This window comes from Patiria miniata, unplaced genomic scaffold (assembly GCF_015706575.1).
Source record: "Patiria miniata isolate m_02_andy unplaced genomic scaffold, ASM1570657v1 HiC_scaffold_17, whole genome shotgun sequence".
Taxonomy (NCBI): Eukaryota; Metazoa; Echinodermata; class Asteroidea; order Valvatida; family Asterinidae; genus Patiria; species Patiria miniata.
The window spans coordinates 2,499,265-2,516,158 of NW_024037055.1; the positions used below are offsets into that span (position 1 = coordinate 2,499,265).

Consider the following 16,894-nt stretch of genomic DNA (forward strand, 5'->3'; position numbering starts at 1 on the left):
TTGAAATGCCATATTTCTCCGTTGTGTCTTTCTGTGGATTCACATTCACATAAATTTGAATAAATAATAGTTAAATAAAGCTACAAATAGAGCATCAATAGTGAAATTTGAAAAGTAAGGGCCAACCTAGAAAGGGAAGTTTTCTTTTCAGCAACAAAAATAGGATCTTGCGTTTTTTTTTTAATAAACAGTGCTTTTCACCGGAATAATTTCTGTTTCTCTGTATCTTCCAGACAAACATTAGCCAATGAACGAATGTTACCTACATGTGTACATCAATCCCCCACACTGCACATGTTAAGTTTCTTGTAATCTTTCATCGGTTGCTTTTTTCTCATCCTGTCGTCTTCTCACAGAGCATTAATGGCTACATGACAGAGTGGAAGGTCATTAATAACAAATACAGCAACTATGGCGGACCTTTCCAAGATGTTCCGGGGTGAGTCTCTAGAATCCATCCACTAAAAGATCCCAGCCTGAGGATCAGATTAATTCCATAGACTAATTGACATAATTGTCAATTTTAATACACCATACAGTAATTTCATGTATAGATTATTTGCATTCAACGGCCATTTTTTGAGGGTTTTGGTTCACTTTTAACTCAGCAAAACAAGAGGTCTAACTTGTGTGTTTCAAAGAGTTAAGAGTGTAAAGGATCGATGTATCATCAATTGTATGAGCAAAAAAGGTCGCAAAGGAAAGGCTGAAAAGTAAGTATGACACACTGTTTCCGTACTGAAATGCACTGAGATATTATCATCATCGTGTTAAGAAAAAATGAAAGAGTTCCTACAAGATCAAGATCTACATGTATTTTGATCACGCTTTTTGACACCTTACCAGGTTTTCATCCCTAGAAAAGAAGTACAGTAGTGCAAAATTGATGTTGGCGAACTTTGACATGTGCATGTGCCTCTTTCCAACTTGTGTTGAGAGCTAGTCAAATTTGGCTAAATACCTCAAGATCAGTGATCGTGCACTGCCTTCCCTCACACCATGTGACATTTGTATTATAAATTACATTTATAGCCAGGGATGATTTCTGTTTCTCTGTATCTTCCAGACAAACATTAGCCAATGAACGAATGTTACCTTCGCCAGTCCATCACAAATCCTGTCTTAAATAAATCACAACTCACTTACACGTCCAGTCACAAGAAACAGCTAATGAACAATAACAAAGGAATGCCTTTGTCAAAGCTGATTTAAATAGCTTGTGATTTGAATTGGAACTTGCAGGGACTTGTCATGGAGTCGACTACATCCCTGTTTTATAGCCAGTACAACAGTGAAACCTTGAATTTAAAAATGAAGATACATGTACGTTAGACGAGATTAGAGACATTGATTATCTGTCCTTGTTTTTATCAGCTACCAGAAGGAGTTCCAGCCCCACCAACTACGGGAGCAGGTCTACGAGGTGGACGATGCAGATGAGAACCAGGAGATGACAATGAATTCACCCTCGGGTAATATATTCATGCAAGGATTCCTGTACAAGACACCCTTTGGCCAACAGGCGGGGTTGATTAGGGTAAGAACTCCACCTCTTCATTATTCATATCTCTCCATGCATATTTATGACTTGAGGTCTACATTGTAATTGTAAAAGACTGTTCTGAGGTTTTGCAAAAAACATCCACCCTATAAATAATGAAACAGTAGTTCACAGTTTTTGCTCCGGCATCTTGCATTTTCTTATGTGACTACAAAGTTTATAAATAACCTGTTTGATCTTTAATCTTTTTAAATGATCCTTGAGCTAGAGTTGAGCCCAAGCTTGGAGCCAATGTCACGGATAATTCCCCTAGTAATAAAAAATGTCACTTATACCTGACTCATTACACTTCCAATTTTAGTCGGAAAATACAACTTTGGCCACAGAGAAATATATCTTTGAATGTCTGTATTAAACTGGGTCAAAAAACTAAATGCAAGATTTGTGAATTATTTTGGCCTAATTACTGGTAGATATAAAGGTACAAAAAAATTACTTGAAGAATTGTTTTCAGTGTAAAGAAAATGGAAGTATTTTTGTATTAATGTTAAGATTTTTTTATCTGTAAAATGTCAAGGGTGACTTTCCAGTCATGATGTCAGTCCCTTGACACAACGCAGTTAAGGGAAACGGGCAGGATATCCTAACAGATTAGCCAAATCCGTGGGGTATCATCAGAGTCAGTGATGATGTGTAATATTAAACTTCCTGAACATAACGTAGAACTTGTGAGAAAAGTGACACAAAAATTGTAAAAAGGGCTCAGAAACTTTGAAAAAAGGTGCCAGTGAAAAAGTGGGGTGGGGAGGAAATGTAAGGTTATTTCTTAGCCAAAATAACATGTTTTATGAAAAAATATTCGCAGACACAGTTTTTTAATTTTTTTTCTCTAGATAAATATTCAAACTTTCATGTTAATTTCAATTACTTGTAGTGTATGAGAAAAATCCAAATGCTTTATAATATAAAATTCTACTTATTGTTAAGCACATTTTTTTATGACAAGTGGAACCTATGTTTTATACAAATGTACATGTTGATTATCAAAGGGGAAAGGCATTTAAGAAATCTCCAAACACACTGGGGTTGTGAATTGAATCCAGAGTGACTGCAGTACATTGTTAAGGAAAAAAGGAAGAAAAAAACCAGTTGGGTATTTAAAGCTCTGGCCAGTCAGTAAGTTACATAAAGGGAACACCTGAGACTGTGATACTTCAAATTCCAACCTGATGAGATTCAAACAGGTGCAACTTGCAGCAATTTAGAACAATACCATATGGGCCTGTCTGGCATTTTGACAAGGGGTGTGGCGGTTCCATTCAAACTGGGATTTCATTCTGGCCAGCCCAGTGATGGCTAATCTCTTTGCATGCTTGCCTTTTTGTGACTCAACCAACTGAAGAACTGGATAGGATTAAGCATCTTGTGCAGTGTTAGTGTGGTATACTTGCCTTGATGTCTTGTTATAGAATGGCTGTTTTGTAGTTGATGTACATGTACATTTGTACATGCAGAGTGTGTGGAAGTGGCTGTATACCACACAGTTAAGGGAAATTCTGTGTGCTGCACTTTCAGACTTATTAATTGAAGAATTTTGGAACCACACTATTGAACTCTCAAAAGTCTCAAGCTTATTTCGATTTGGATTATTTGGCCATTTCTGGTGTTGCTCATGTTTGAATATTTCACATTGAACTATGAGTTGAATGTGCTTTATGGCAGTGTGTCTTCGTTCATGTTTTTTTTTTATCACATTGTACACTATACATGAATATTGTTACATAAATGCTTGTCACCTATTTTTAGTGAAGCACTCAAAAGGTGTAATTTATAACTTGAGGCTTGTTTTTTGCCCAATACAAATCATGGTTGTGTGTTTTCAGACAGGAAGTAACAACATACAATTGCCTTGAATGTAAGATGCAACTCCTCAGTGTTGTAGTGGAGAACTGGAAGTCCGAGACCGAGACTTTGAGGTCCAAGCAAGACCTTGTGATCTACTCGAGGCCTCATGTATAGATGAGGTCGTGAGACCTGCAACACTCTGGTGTTTTTAATCTTGAACTGTCTCTACTGTACCTTTGCAGGCCTACAAGAGGAGGTATTTCTATCTGCGTCAGCTCGCCGATAAGTCTTTCCTAATTGAGTATCATAAAGATGAGAAGAGCAACGCGGCTAAGGGGAACTTACCCCTCGACTCTCTGGTGGATGTCGTCAAGGTAGGCAGATAAACTCTGCATAAACTAATTGTTGCATAGGAAAGACTATTGTTACACCTCATACATGTTTATGAGCCAAATGGGCGGCTTTCATTGGTCAACTTGAAATGCGTCAGGGAAGTAATGTAGCTGTTTAGCGTGATCGGTGGATCTGCGTGATAAGTCGATTGCGTTAATTGGTTCTTGAACAAGTTATAGGTGGGCGCGGACATCCAGGAGTTTTTTACATTACCTTGTCTAGTTCCCAGACCTATTTACTTAAAACTCAATGGTTCTTGAGTCCGGAGTGCTGAGTGGTAACTCATCGCTGCCAATGATAATTGGTGTGTGAATGAAAAGATGTTTTCATCGGCTGCTGTAATCCCGCCCACACCTAAAATGATTATTAAATAACTCCTTTTTTTCTTACTTGCAGACGGGTAAGCAGCGCAAGTTTGGCATGGAGCTCCGGATGCAGGACCAATCGGTCCAGAGCATCGCTGCCGAGAACCAGCAACAGATGGACGAGTGGTACAGTGCCCTCAAGAAGGTCATCGAGCAGCAGAAACAAGAAACCATCGCCGACAAGCACAGCATGTCTTCCATGGAGGACTTGTTGGACCAAGGTAAGGTCTTGTAACCTGATTCCTTAGACAATTTGTATTTGCTGAAACTTAAAAATTCCTCCAGCTTTCACAAAATCCATGGCAAATTCTTTGTTCTCTAACTCTTCAATAGGGATGAAACCACCTTCAGAGTAAAGCAAAGCTGGGTCCTACCTTCCTCAATCCTACATATTCTACAGACCTGGTGGAATTTCAAGGGTCTGAGAGTGTGGGGATTACTTGTGTGGTTTTTAATAGATTGAAATCATGTGTTCAGAACAGATGCAATCTTATGACTGATCCCTGAATGAGCAGTGTAGTTTTGTGTACAACATATTTATAAGCTGCCAACTTTCGAAGTTGCATTGCAAAACATCTTACAGTTTCTCAATGCTGCCAATTTGTCTTGATTAGAAGAGTACGCTGATAGTGGGGATTCTTTGCTGGACAAAGCCGGATCCAAGAAACAGGAGAAGAGCAAACACCCGGAGCTGCAGGGATACGGCAAGGAGACGGAGAAGACCAACTCACAGAAACGCAAGGAGAACAGAAACAATGTCTTCTTACTCTACCCTAGGATGCAGGTAGGTACAGACCCTAGTTGCAGTGATGTCCATCACGCACAAGACAATCACAAGTCAGTTACAAGTAAAACCACAAGTAGGCCTGGGCGAGTAGTGGATTTCCTACTCTAGTACTCGTTCAGAAATTACTCGTGAGTAGGCGAGTACTCGCGTATAGTTAACCGAATTCCTATAAAAGGAGAAAAATGACGGGAAGTACCTACAAGCAAATAGCGTGCAAGTCACGCCACATTCTTCAGCACTGAGATATCCCTACTGTGCAATGTTTTGAGTCATTTACTTGTTTTGGGTTTTTTTTGGACGAATGGAATCCTAGGGAGAGAGAGGTAGAGAAAGTGATTCCCCGTTTGCAGGGGACGTATTAAGCTGTGAACCATAAACCCTAAATTGCTTCTCCCGAGTACCTGCTGCTACTCAAGTAAGGACGAGTACTCGAGTAGATGAAAAACCACAAGTAGAACAACGAGTAGAACAACGAGTAGCTCGCGAGTACTCGAGTAGATGAAAAACCACGAGTAGAACAACGAGTAGAACAACAAGTAGCTCACAAGTACTCGAGTAGATGAAAAACCACGAGTAGAACAACGAGTAGAACAACAAGTAGCTCACAAGTACTCGAGTAGATGAAAAACCACGAGTAGAACAACGAGTAGAACAACAAGTAGCTCACAAGTACTCGAGTAGATGAAAAACCACGAGTAGAACAACGAGTAGAACAACGAGTAGCTCGCGAGTACTCGAGTAGATGAAAAACCACAAGTAGAACGAGTAGAACAACGAGTAGCTCGCGAGTACTCGAGTAGATGAAAAACCACAAGTAGAACAACGAGTAGAACAACGAGTAGCTCGCGAGTACTCGAGTAGATGAAAAACCACGAGTAGAACAACGAGTAGAACAACAAGTAGCTCACAAGTACTCGAGTAGATGAAAAACCACGAGTAGAACAACGAGTAGAACAACAAGTAGCTCACAAGTACTCGAGTAGATGAAAAACCACGAGTAGAACAACGAGTAGAACAACAAGTAGCTCACAAGTACTCGAGTAGATGAAAAACCACGAGTAGAACAACGAGTAGAACAACGAGTAGCTCGCGAGTACTCGAGTAGATGAAAAACCACAAGTAGAACGAGTAGAACAACGAGTAGCTCGCGAGTACTCGAGTAGATGAAAAACCACAAGTAGAACAACGAGTAGAACAACGAGTAGCTCGCGAGTACTCGAGTAGATGAAAAACCACGAGTAGAACAACGAGTAGAACAACAAGTAGCTCACAAGTACTCGAGTAGATGAAAAACCACGAGTAGAACAACGAGTAGAACAACGAGTAGCTCACAAGTACTCGAGTAGATGAAAAACCACGAGTAGAACAACGAGTAGAACAACGAGTAGCTCACAAGTACTCGAGTAGATGAAAAACCACGAGTAGAACAACGAGTAGAACAACGAGTAGCTCACAAGTACTCGAGTAGATGAAAAACCACGAGTAGAACAACGAGTAGAACAACGAGTAGAACAACGAGTAGCTCGCGAGTACATGAGTAGATGAAAAACCACGAGTAGAACAACAAGTAGAACAACGAGTAGAACAACGAGTAGCTCGCGAGTACTCGAGTAGTCGAGTTACTTGCCCAGCAGTAATCACAAGTAATGTTTTTGATGAATATGATTTTTGCTGGACCTGTATTGCCATCCCACTGTCCAGTGACTGACTGCATTACTGACTGACTGAGTTACTGACTTTAAATTTTGGTTCAAGCCAATCCTTGTTTTGTAATATTTTCTGTGTCTCTTTTTTTTTCCGGCCCATGGCAGGGTGGAGAGAAAGTCATGACAGAACCAGACTGCAAACCCTACGAGGAGGAATTCGGCAAACGATTTGTCGTGAATTTCCTGCGGCTTAACTTCCGATTGTCTGCCACCCTTGGCAAGGATGGAGAACCCATTGAAGGCGCATCAGACAGAATGGAAAACGTAAGTGCACTCATCTGCTGTGTTCATCTTGAAGACCAAATAAGCAAATCTTGCTCTGAGATGGTGTAGAATACCAAAATTGTGCATTGAATCCCAAGACGTAAGAAGCTTGAATTAAATGACAATTATATTATTGTTCATCCGCAGATTGAGCAATTCTTCACCTCCCTGGCCCTCTTTGACGCCCGCGACAACCGCAAGCTCTCGGAGGACTTCCGCATTGATCTCAACAACCAATTCATCCGCGCCTTCATGGACAAGTGTCGGGATCTGCCCAACGGGGCTACGGCTCCTGGACCTGGCGGTGAACGACGGAGACCCAGCACCTTGCCCAACGTTGATGGGCTGGATGAAAACTGGCTCAAGTACCCACAAAAGGTCAGTTGTTTAACCTGTTAGACCCTGTACCTCCCCAATCCACCCTGGCTGTTACTCCCGGTTCCGTCCCAAACCACCCTGCCTGTTACCATCTGCACCGGGCCAAACTTTGCCAGCACTGTATGGTTTTATGGATACATCAGGGAATGTACAGATACTCATGGTTCAACCCTTGCACTCTCTGTATACTACTTTTTGGCTAGTCAGCAAGGCATGCCGACGCTTTTCTGCATCGTTGCTTTTCAGACCAGGCTGATTCACTGTTTTTCTTGAATTTCAGTGGAGTCGACAAACGTCCATTGTTGACTTTGTGAATTTCACTTTGTGAAGTTCGCTTTGCGTTTGCTTTCGCATGAAAGTATGAATTTGCCTTTATTTTATACATTGTTATAAAGGAATTTGATTTCTCACTTGTCATGTGTCACAGGCCATCTTTTCTGTCAAGAAGCCTCACCCAGAAATCTACCTTGTCATCAGAATAGAGAAGGTATTACAGGGAGGCATTGCGCAGTGTGCCGAGCCTTACATCAAGACCGGCGATGTCTTCAAGGTATGAACAGTCACCATGGTGACTTGGTTACTACGACAACAGCATCTATTGTTTTTCTTGTAAAGTCATGCTGGAAAATATGTTGCAACCTCACGCCACTTCAGTGGCTGTGTACAAAGTCTATGGAGAGTCAAGTATTTCCTAACCAAATTGGAAATGTTTCTCAGTCCCAGATTCATGTCTTATCATCAATTTTGCAATGACTGACCTTCATTGAGATGATATATGACGAAAAAAGTGGTGTCAGGTTGCAACATTTTTTCCGTCATGTTTTTTTTATGCTGCATGGATTTAATTTGTAGTATTTGAACAAGTCTCCAATGCAACATATTTAGTTTAGCATTTTTAAGCCAATTTGTTTAGGTTTGGTTGTGGATCACAGTCAGCATTTGTATTTGAAATATTGCATTGATTAGGCATAATGCAGTATAGATCTTGCCCTTTCCTACGTTGGGAGAATTGTGCCAAAAAAAGGAGTTTGTTTGACTCAAAGCCTGGTAGCCTACATTTTGTTTCTCTCATTTTCTCTCTGAAAGCACAGTTGTCAGTGTCGGACCCATTTTTCCATTTTGAATCGGTAGTGAATTTGTTATTTTTATCGAGGGTTGTGCACGAGTCAACTTTTCTTTAAATTGTAAAAGGTGCAAGAGGAACAATTCTTTTGCAATCATGTTCAGGTTATTAAGTGACAGACACTTTTTTTTATCTCGACAGACTTGCCAGAAAGTGATGAAGCAGGCTAAGATCTTCTGCAGTAGGATGGGGCAGTACAGAATGCCGTTTGCATGGACTGCAAGGTAGGTTTGCACCAATCATTTCCCCACACCCCCCCCCCCAAACGAAAATCCCAATTATTGCCTGATTTTAAAACTTTAGTGAGTGACAATTTAGATTTAATAAGTCACGCTCGAAAGATTCAGGATTGAATTTCATACTCGCATATTTACATATTGAAAATAATAAGACTATCAAGATTAGCCTGTTATTATTTTTGAAGGCCTGATAAATCCTAAGTGCTTAAATCATTTACCTTGACAATTGCTCCCTGATGGAGTGTGAAAAGCTATGTATACTGTGGCCTTGATTGAAAAAGGGGACAGGTGTAATTTCAGGGTTGGGAGTTTCAGTTATGTACCAGAACTGTACCAGGGAGTGGTCATACGTCAGTGAGGCTTAAAGTGATCACAGATTTCCCCTGTCACACACGCCCAAAAGCCACAATCCCAACAAAGAACAACAGGTGCCAACAGTGAAAATACCCCACCAGTCAGGCTGAATCTCTAGCCACTTGATTGAAACCACTTTGCACTTGTTGCGTACCTCGCAAGGCTTTCACTTCTGTTGAATGCACATTTGTATTAATTCTTGGTTCAATCCGGAGGTACTTCCCCCAACTTTACATACCCCTGCCAGTGTCAGCCTTCTCATGACGGATACTTCCTGACTGCTATCTCTCCGATCAAAAAAAAGAGAGTCCCCAAGACTGAATCATCACAAACTGGCACCTGTTCTTTCCAATCAATTATCCGATTGAGTCAGATTTCCACTTTAAAAATGTTGGCCATCTGTACAGCACATTCCCCAAGGTTTAGGTAGCTTCCCCGCTTTCATAATCTGTCATTCATCTGGGGAGCAATGTTGAATGCGTCCACCCCTGGGCTCCTGTGACGTCTAATTAACAATTTCCCCTTGAAGTTCCTTTGCGTGCTGCAATGTTCCGGTTTGCTTGAGTACAGTCAGTGGTGATTGTACACACTGGAAGCTGTACAGTCAGTGCTGGTTGTACGCACTCAAAACTCTACACAGATGCAAAATTCCTTCTGCAAACGTGGCAAGAGCTGTCTATCTTAGATTTGATCTCTGTTGCTTCTCTTCCCAAAATGATTTTGTGCATCCTGTGTGCTTTTTTCCTTTTCTCCCACCTGTTTTATGGGAGGTGGGCTTCATTTTGGCTCTGTCCCTCTCAAATCCTATGAAAAAATCCTCCGTAGTCTCCTTGAGGATCTAGAAGGCTTGGTAGGGGAGGGGAGCAAGAGTCAACGGCCGATAAAATAGAAGTTGTTTTGATTGTGATGGTATACCATTGCAGGCTCTCTTAAACCTCAGTTAAAGTATGAATCCTTAAAAGAAGTGGGAAAAAAATTGCAGCTTTGCAATAAGGTGTTTCACGGTAATATGTGCCATCTTGCCGACTTGGCAATTTTACATGCGTTGCTGTGTACGCATCATCAATGGAAAACTTTGGCGCTTCCAAGTCATCATGCGGTCATTCCAAAATGTGCCCTTCTCTAGCAACGCGTGTTCTTTTTGCCCCTGTGAACAAGATGGCGCACATTACCATGAAACACCGTACTGGGACAGTGAATACACGTTTTACAAGGTACACATTTTTTTGCTTCTTCTGTTATAAATATAAAAGTAACTTTAAAATATGGTTTTGGTTTATGAGACCAGTAGTTGAGTTTCTGTGAAATCCCTCTCATCACTAATATTTTCCTAAACAAATGTTTTCATCTCCCCCCAGGCGCGTCTTCAACGACTACAGCGAGTTGGACTCGACTGGTGACTTCTTCCCTCTCTACCGTCAGGAGAGCAACAAGCTGAGCGACGAGGACCTTCTCAAGCAACTGCAGGACGTCAGGAAGAATCCTGAGAAGCTGTCCAAGCTGACCGAGATCCCAGGGTCCGTCAGAGTGATCCTCGAGCCACTCACGAGAATGCTGTCCAGTGAGTGGGGAAAAAAATCAAAGTGGAATTGGGTTGTGCTTAAATCAAGGCAGTGGCCATACATTTTGAAACCCCCTCCCCCTCCCCTCCAAAAAGAAATGCAGTGATGTAACAATCAATTTGAAATGAACACTGTCACAGATTCACAATTTTTTTCTGTACATTTTAATTTTTTGTGCAGATTGCCTAACATCATCCCTGATACCCACAATGCCCTGGCCCGAGCCGCCCTTGGCTCCGCCCACACTTGAGGTGGAGGAGTTCCTGCCAGAGAAGGGCGACCTCTCTCAGCCCTTCACGACCTACACCAACAACCTCTACGTCTATCCAGTACAACTCAAATACGACAGTCAGAAGACTTTCACTAAGGTGAGAAAGAAATGGAAAAGTTGATGGCCTTGCAAAATTAATGGGTACTTACAGATTGGTATTTCGAAGATAAAACTTTTGTGACTTGAGAGATTTGACTTTTCGCTTCAAGGAGATGGGTCATTTAATAATGTTAGGGTCCAAAGAGTTACATTTTGCTGTCCCTGTTACCTTGGTACTTTGAAATTTGCCAATGACTTCAAACAATGCTTAATTTGTTGGGTAGGTGGTTTGCTATTCATAATCGCTCTTGGAGGACGACTGCATTTTAAGTGCATCAGAAGTAAGATTTGAAGCTTTGCATGGTCGTGGTATGAACTAGTGAAGGTTTAGAAATCTCGTTTGGGATGATGTGTGGTTCTGAAAAGAACTGGTTGGTTGTAAAACTTGACTTTCCAATCAGTATGCTCTGATCGTCTTCAGGAGAACTAAGTGCATCAGAATTATAAAATCATAGATGTCAGATGTGACAGAGACAGGAAAAAAATAAGGATCTCACATTTATAGAATGACCCAGATGCAAACGTAAAATGCTCTTTTGAAGTAGTTCAGTAAATAGTACTTTCTTTCTATAGGCAAGGAATATTGCTCTGTGTGTGGAGTTCCGTGACTCTGATGACGAGGGTGCTCAACCATTGAAAGCCATCTATGGTCATCCTGGAGGTCCCGTCTTCGTCACCTCGGGGAGCGCTGCAGTACTGCATCATCATCAAGTACCTGACTTCTATGAAGAGGTTTGTTCATCGGAAATATCGGAATGGTTGAATTCTTCCACAGAACAGATTGCCTTTGCAACATTGTGGTGTTGTGATCGAGTCTGTCACATGTCCATCACATGTCCATCACGTGTCCATCATGTGTTCATCTCATGCCCATCACATGTCCATCACATGCCCATCACATGGCCATCACATGGCCATCACATGGCCATCCCATCTCCATCTCATCTCCAGTACAAGGTCCATCACATGGCCGTCACATGTCCATCATGATCCATCACATATCCATCACATGTCCCATCACAAGTCCATCACATGTCGTCCAGTCCCAAGTCAAATCACAAGCTATGCCAATGAAATATGACAGAGGCATTTCCTTGTCATTGTTCTTCCCTTGGAACTTGTGACTCGACCCGTGATGGACTTCTGAAAAACTCGACTACAACACGGTAAAATTCTCTGTGATCTGTTTCCTTCAAAGACGTCCCAATTCTTATTGTGATGTCTGTGCAAATAATGGCCTGTATTTCACATAACTGCTGAGAATGAAATATTGGCAAGCAAATTGATGTGCTAAGCCATAACCAGCCAAGAAAAGTCCTAAAAGGATTCCTTTAAACATACAGGGGCAATTTTTAAATTTTTTTTTACCTCCCACTTTCAGATCAAGATAGCCCTTCCCACCCAGTTACACGACAAGCATCATTTGCTGTTCCGGTTCTACCACGTGAGCTGCGAGGTGGGCAAGGGTACCGTCAAGAAGAGGGACACCGTAGATTCATTTGGTAAGTTCAATCAAAACTCCCCGGTTTTTTATAAGGAGTCATCTCATTAAAGATCCAGGATACGTTGGAAGAAAAATTCTTCTGCAAAAGCTCACTGCAACTTCCAAGGAATCTTCTGACAGTGAAGTTGTCAGCATTGTTTATCTACTGATAACTACATCACAAGATGATGCCAGCGAAGTTGAGCAGAATCCTGCCACAAATACCCAATGAATTCACGTATTGCGGATAAACTTGTCCGCAACTTAACCTGGATTTTAATGGGACGACTCCTAAAGCACCTTGTAATTTTTTTCTTCAGTTCAACAGACATTATAGTTAACTTTGACTTTAATCTGAAATCTCCTAGTTTGTAAAAATATTCGGACACTTCAAATTGGTTTTTGTAACAGTTTTAAGATCCACTTTCTGGGCTTGTGAAGTTAAGTTGTAATTTGGATATTAATTTAATGGCACTGACAACATCTTGTGTCTAGCGGTTCTAGGTTTTTAAAACAGCTACTGTTTTGTGTCAGCACGCTGCCACTAAAGCACAAAATGCATGGAATTCCATTCACCAATCAAGCAAAGTAATGAAGTTTAAAAAACTGAAACAACAAGACAAGTCTAGGATATCCATGTAGAGGAATGTAAATCTCTCTAACAGGAAACACTAAACCAACCAGAATATGCAAAATTTATTCATCATTTTCACAGTTGTTTTTGACGTAACAAGCACTATCAGTTGGCCATTTTGCTTGTATCACATTAACCACCCAAATCAAAATATATTTCGTAAAATTTAACAAACCAAAGTCATCTAGACAACCAGAAACTGTAACATATCTGTATGTTTTTAATTCATTTCATTCAGTTTTAACTCTTTAAATTTCCTCTTTCTCTTCACTGTTATATCCTTTTTGTCTTTATGTGTCTTGTCCTTTTTCTTGTCTTCTCAATTTTCCCTCATTTCGTTGCCTCTATTTCTTCTCCCGTCTCTAAATTTTTTCTGCCATCTCACAGCGGACCCATTACAAGGTACATTCACCCATCACCCGTTTTAAACAACTTTTTTGGAGTGGTTTTCATAAAACCATTGCGAATGCTTTAGTATCATTAACTGTGCTCGTGCTTATCCTTAACCAGCATATTAAACCGGCTTGCCTGTTTCATTCTGCCTTTTCACATGTTGATAATTACTCACGAGCTTGATATACCTCTTAAAACAATAATGCATTTGATTTGTGATTCCGGCTATCAAAGTTTTCACTTCTTGCTGTTAGAGGTCTCTCATGTACATCTTGAAAACAAACATTTGGAATCACGACAGCTTTCAATAACAGAATCAGAGATTCTGAAGCACTAATGCTGCGCTTTTGTTTTGCTTTTGTATTTTTTCGTATCGTTGTCTTGATTGCTTTGAATTTCTGTTTCCACCCTTCAAACTGAGTGTTGTGTTTCTTTGAAGGATTGTGCTGACATATTCAAGTGCTGAAATAAATTCATTGAGTTTACCATGACGTGTATTTTGAAGATATAGTTCAAAATCCATATCAACAATATGGTCATTTTCATTTCATTTCATTTCAGAAACATTTATTTCCACATGAATAAGCACTTTAGAAAACAAAACAATTGCTACATGAAAACTACTAAGTGGAGGCATTACACAAGAAGCCGAAGCTTATAAACGGAATGCCTTAAACACAACAACAAAAATATATATATAAACAATACTGAAAAAGGAAGACTAAATTCAAAACACAAAACACAACAAAACAAAACAATGAAACAGAAACAGACAAACAAACGGATTTTTAAGAAAAACATTGAATCTAAAGCCAAATGAAAACAAAACAAAACCAACAAACGAAATTTGCTTGTTTTACAGGGTCATGCTCGTGTCTGTCATGTCTGTACGTGCAAGGCTACATGGACCTGATTATTTTTTCCCACTTCTTTCTGCCTCTTCTCACTTGCAAACTTCAACCATATGGCCTGATATGAGATTCCTATCCCTTATTGTCCCGTGAGAATGCTCTGTTTATAGTGTTTATGTTGTCTTGTCTTTTGTTATTTTCTGTCTTATTTTACAGAAAAAAAAGGATTGTCCATAATGTAGCATTTGGAGTTAAAAGAGCTAGTTTATTTAACACAATGTTAATTTATTAAAACACATGTAGTGTATTTTATTTCCCATCAAAAATCATAACTAACTGCTAGAATAGAGATAATCCATTTGCGTTAGGTTCCTATTTCATGAACTTTACCACAGAATTCCATTTATTTATATAACTTAATAAAGACGGGAATAAATGGGGAAAAAAAAAAGAAAGAGAAAATTCAACCAATTCAATCAATTTTATACACATTGATGATCATGCAATAAAAGTACTTCTTATTCAAAAGTGTTATTATGTTTATTTGTAACATATTTGCCTGAATGATTTTGCCATGAACAGTTGTTTTGAACATTTCATACGGAACGACAAATTGTATTTGCTTTTGTGTAGTAGAATTTCATCATCATTTGATATTGCATATTGACTGTAGCAAGTGGAATATGTCACTCTAATAGACTGCCGTACTTAGAAATCATAACCTTGGAATTTTTGCATCAGAAAAAAACAACACTTTGCACAGATTACATGTAGTGTTAGATTATCATTCATTCTAGTTTGTTTAGCAACCTACATGAATTCGACTAGAGAAAATTTTAAGATGTTTCAGTCGACCGGAAAAAATAAAAACAAATGTATAACTTGCCTGATTTCGCTTCTATAATCTTCAGTATGCATTTTATTTTTTGTCTGATTTTTTGTCTGCAGTTGGTTATGCCTGGATTCCTCTGCTGGATGCTGGAAAGTAAGGCTGATGTTCAATTTTATTTCTTTGATAAAAAAAATTAACTAATGAAAACTGATAAAAAAATTGGAGCAGGTGTTGTGAGAATGTTTAGACATTCTCCAAATTGAAAGAATTAGCTTCTTCATTATTATTAATAATATTTATTGTAATTAATCATTTCTGGCAATGAAACCAAGGATTCCGCAAAGGTGCCCTAGGCAATGTAGCCTACAAACCCGAAGAAATCTGTAGAGAGAAGACAATGAGAAGAAATTACAGTTTAAGAGGTGTGAGGAAAAGCCCAGAATATTCTGGAGAAAACCTACGGAAACAGGCAGGGACTGAAAACCCAATCCACATGTTGGCCCAGGCGGGATTTGAACCCGGGTCACAAAGATGGAAGACGAGGAAGTACCTATTCCCCAACCTGACTCCCCAAGATTGAATGAGTCTGCAGGACTTGCTATTACAAAATGATGTATAAGGTACACTGTATAAAAACAGGCGGATCAAAATAGACTGGTACCTACATGTACAATGTATTGGCTGCCTTCAGTTAACATGTCTTCAGGGAATCTGACAGCAATGTCACCAACCTCCACATTACACATTGTTGCTCAATGTTTTGGTTTGTGTCTTCCACCCAACAGACCCAACTGTGGTGATCTGTCGGTATGCGTGTCCTCCAACCTACCACCAGGCTACCTGGGCAGCAAGGGCATGGGAAAGGTTAGTATCATTTATTCCTACGACCTTATTGCTTGGAATATAAAGTGTTTATTCTTTTGTTTGGGAAAGCAAAACCGTACTCTGTTTATCAAGCTCTGCTTGACCAAGTGTCGGGTGGATTGAGAACAACTACGGCAGGGGATTGGTAGGGCATTGTATAGGTGATCCCTCGAGGTTAAGGAAGATGTTCTCCACAGGAAAAACAAAGTTATCAAGTTTTAGGTAGAAGATGCCTAAGGTGACTCCGCCGATGACTCAAAAGTCCAATCCATGAGCCACACACTCTCAGGTAAATGTCACAAGTTGAGGTCAAAGGGAGGGTTGGACCATGAAGCTGTCTTCTGCCTGAGCTGGACGATTGGTCTCAAAGCTGTCGGTGCCTCTGTGCATTGGGCATTGTAATAGTTCTTTGTTAGTTAAAAAAAGAAAAACTATGGAAATCTAATTTATATTCTTGTAGCTGGATTTGAAACTTGTTGATGGAGGGAAACAGCTGCTGAAAGTCCACATCAGATTGGCATCCACCATCTACACAACGGTATGCATTACTTAGTTATTCAGATCAGGGTTGGCTGATTTATATTGTGATTTAAATCGAATGATTTTAAAAAGAAATCACTGATTTAAATCACTTTTTTTGAAAAAAATCTTATTTTTGGCCAAATAAATTGATTGAGGGTCATTTTAATCATTTAAATCTACTGATTCCACTTAATTACAAAATGTAAGATGTTGTTAACACATTCAAACACTTTACTTCATCAGCATCGACTCAACTAAGTTATTGCATATTTACCCCAAATCATTGGTTTGATTAAAGTCGAGATCCGAGTCGAAATATTTTTCTTTATGAAGTTTGAATTTTAATTTCTTGCAGAATATCAATGAATTGTTCATTCAACACATTCTCTTTTGTTTGAATTATTCTTTGATCTATTTACAGTAATAAT

At 39.7% G+C, this 16,894-nt stretch overlaps 1 protein-coding gene across 20 annotated transcripts in view; it reads left to right on the plus strand.

Annotated features, from left to right (window-relative positions):
- Positions 1–16,894, plus strand: part of LOC119723424 (dedicator of cytokinesis protein 9-like) — a 78,575-nt gene that overhangs the window by 26,036 nt on the left and 35,645 nt on the right. For 19 of the 20 annotated variants that reach the window (XM_038194063.1, XM_038194044.1, XM_038194052.1 and 16 more), the window contains exons 4-19: positions 357–439; positions 1,375–1,537; positions 3,589–3,720; positions 4,136–4,325; positions 4,719–4,888; positions 6,703–6,861; positions 7,009–7,239; positions 7,667–7,789; positions 8,504–8,586; positions 10,314–10,516; positions 10,698–10,885; positions 11,461–11,619; positions 12,269–12,389; positions 15,197–15,233; positions 15,866–15,944; positions 16,405–16,482. In XM_038194063.1, coding sequence (XP_038049991.1) covers positions 357–439; positions 1,375–1,537; positions 3,589–3,720; positions 4,136–4,325; positions 4,719–4,888; positions 6,703–6,861; positions 7,009–7,239; positions 7,667–7,789; positions 8,504–8,586; positions 10,314–10,516; positions 10,698–10,885; positions 11,461–11,619; positions 12,269–12,389; positions 15,197–15,233; positions 15,866–15,944; positions 16,405–16,482 — 2,199 coding nt within the window. Of the gene's footprint in view, positions 1–356; positions 440–1,374; positions 1,538–2,913; positions 2,934–3,588; positions 3,721–4,135; positions 4,326–4,718; positions 4,889–6,702; positions 6,862–7,008; positions 7,240–7,666; positions 7,790–8,503; positions 8,587–10,313; positions 10,517–10,697; positions 10,886–11,460; positions 11,620–12,268; positions 12,390–15,196; positions 15,234–15,865; positions 15,945–16,404; positions 16,483–16,894 lie in introns of those variants that run through there. The other variant, XM_038194064.1, reaches the window with a different exon arrangement.